The sequence below is a fragment of the Propithecus coquereli genome, unplaced genomic scaffold, assembly GCF_000956105.1.
Source record: "Propithecus coquereli isolate 6110/MARCELLA unplaced genomic scaffold, Pcoq_1.0 Scaffold82, whole genome shotgun sequence".
In the NCBI taxonomy this organism is placed as follows: Eukaryota; Metazoa; Chordata; class Mammalia; order Primates; family Indriidae; genus Propithecus; species Propithecus coquereli.
This window is the reverse complement of record NW_012154396.1, coordinates 3,364,729-3,365,713: the sequence shown is the minus strand read 5'-3', so window position 1 is coordinate 3,365,713 and position 985 is coordinate 3,364,729. Positions and strand designations below refer to the sequence as shown.

At 33.2% G+C, this 985-nt stretch overlaps 1 protein-coding gene across 1 annotated transcript in view; it reads right to left on the bottom strand.

The window, feature by feature from the left end:
- Positions 1–985, bottom strand: part of GULP1 (GULP, engulfment adaptor PTB domain containing 1) — an 84,447-nt gene that overhangs the window by 78,017 nt on the left and 5,445 nt on the right. The window contains exon 3 of the mRNA XM_012663636.1: positions 143–280. Within this exon, the coding sequence (XP_012519090.1) occupies positions 143–280 (138 nt within the window). The remainder of the gene's footprint in view (positions 1–142; positions 281–985) is intronic.

Sequence of the window (985 nt, the reverse complement as noted above, 5' to 3'; positions counted from 1 at the left end):
ATGACAGGATGAATCTATTAGGGCACTTAAGTATTTGCAGATCTTATTCATTTTCAAATACTTTACTAATGCCAGAAACAAGACAATTCCTGGCTTGTAAAACACACACACAAAAATACCCTAAAACATCTGGCATACTTACACACTTCTCGCTGTCAAATACATAGCACAAATGTTTATTTGACTCAGAATCTTTGCATATGAAAGTGAATATCCTCTTGTCAGTTTTATCATCTGCACAAAATGATATTCTATGAAGCTGGCAATTGTGTTGAACTTCCTGTGAACACAGAAGGAAATAAACATCACTGATGGGATTTTTTTTCCCTTTTCTGAAATACCAGCTGTGTTAATAATGTATAACTATGACTTTAAAAGTAGAAAAATTTTCTGTCAAGCTTTGGTTTTATAATTACGTACATCCCAAACTTAAACAAAGGCATAATGGAGATGGACTTCCTGACTCAGGATTGAACTAAGATATTCATTTCAGAAGTACTTAGAAAGACACAAGCCTAATATAAGAGGATCAGGGGTTCATGGACTATCTGAGCTACAAAGGATCTTAAGAAACCATATACTTTAAACCCTGTAAGTTTACATAGGAGGACATAGAGGCCAAGAGAGATTAAGATATCTGCACAAGGTTATAGAATTAGCAGAATCCTTTTAAACCAGAACACTTTTCATTTTATCTCACTGCTACTAGGTACCATCACAATTTAGAATACAGCTTTATCCACACACAATTTCATGTGAAACACACTGCCATTTCAACCTTAGTTTTCTTATTAAATTTTATTTTTACATAACTTCATTGCTACTAATGCACTCTTGAATCTCTTTCTAGGAAGGTCATCCTCAAAATTTCCGTAATATTTTTCCATTGATCAGGGAATGAGGTAGGTCTACACATTCAGAAAATCACTGAATCAAATCTGCTAATCAGATAGATACAGATGTAGCATATATATATATATATATA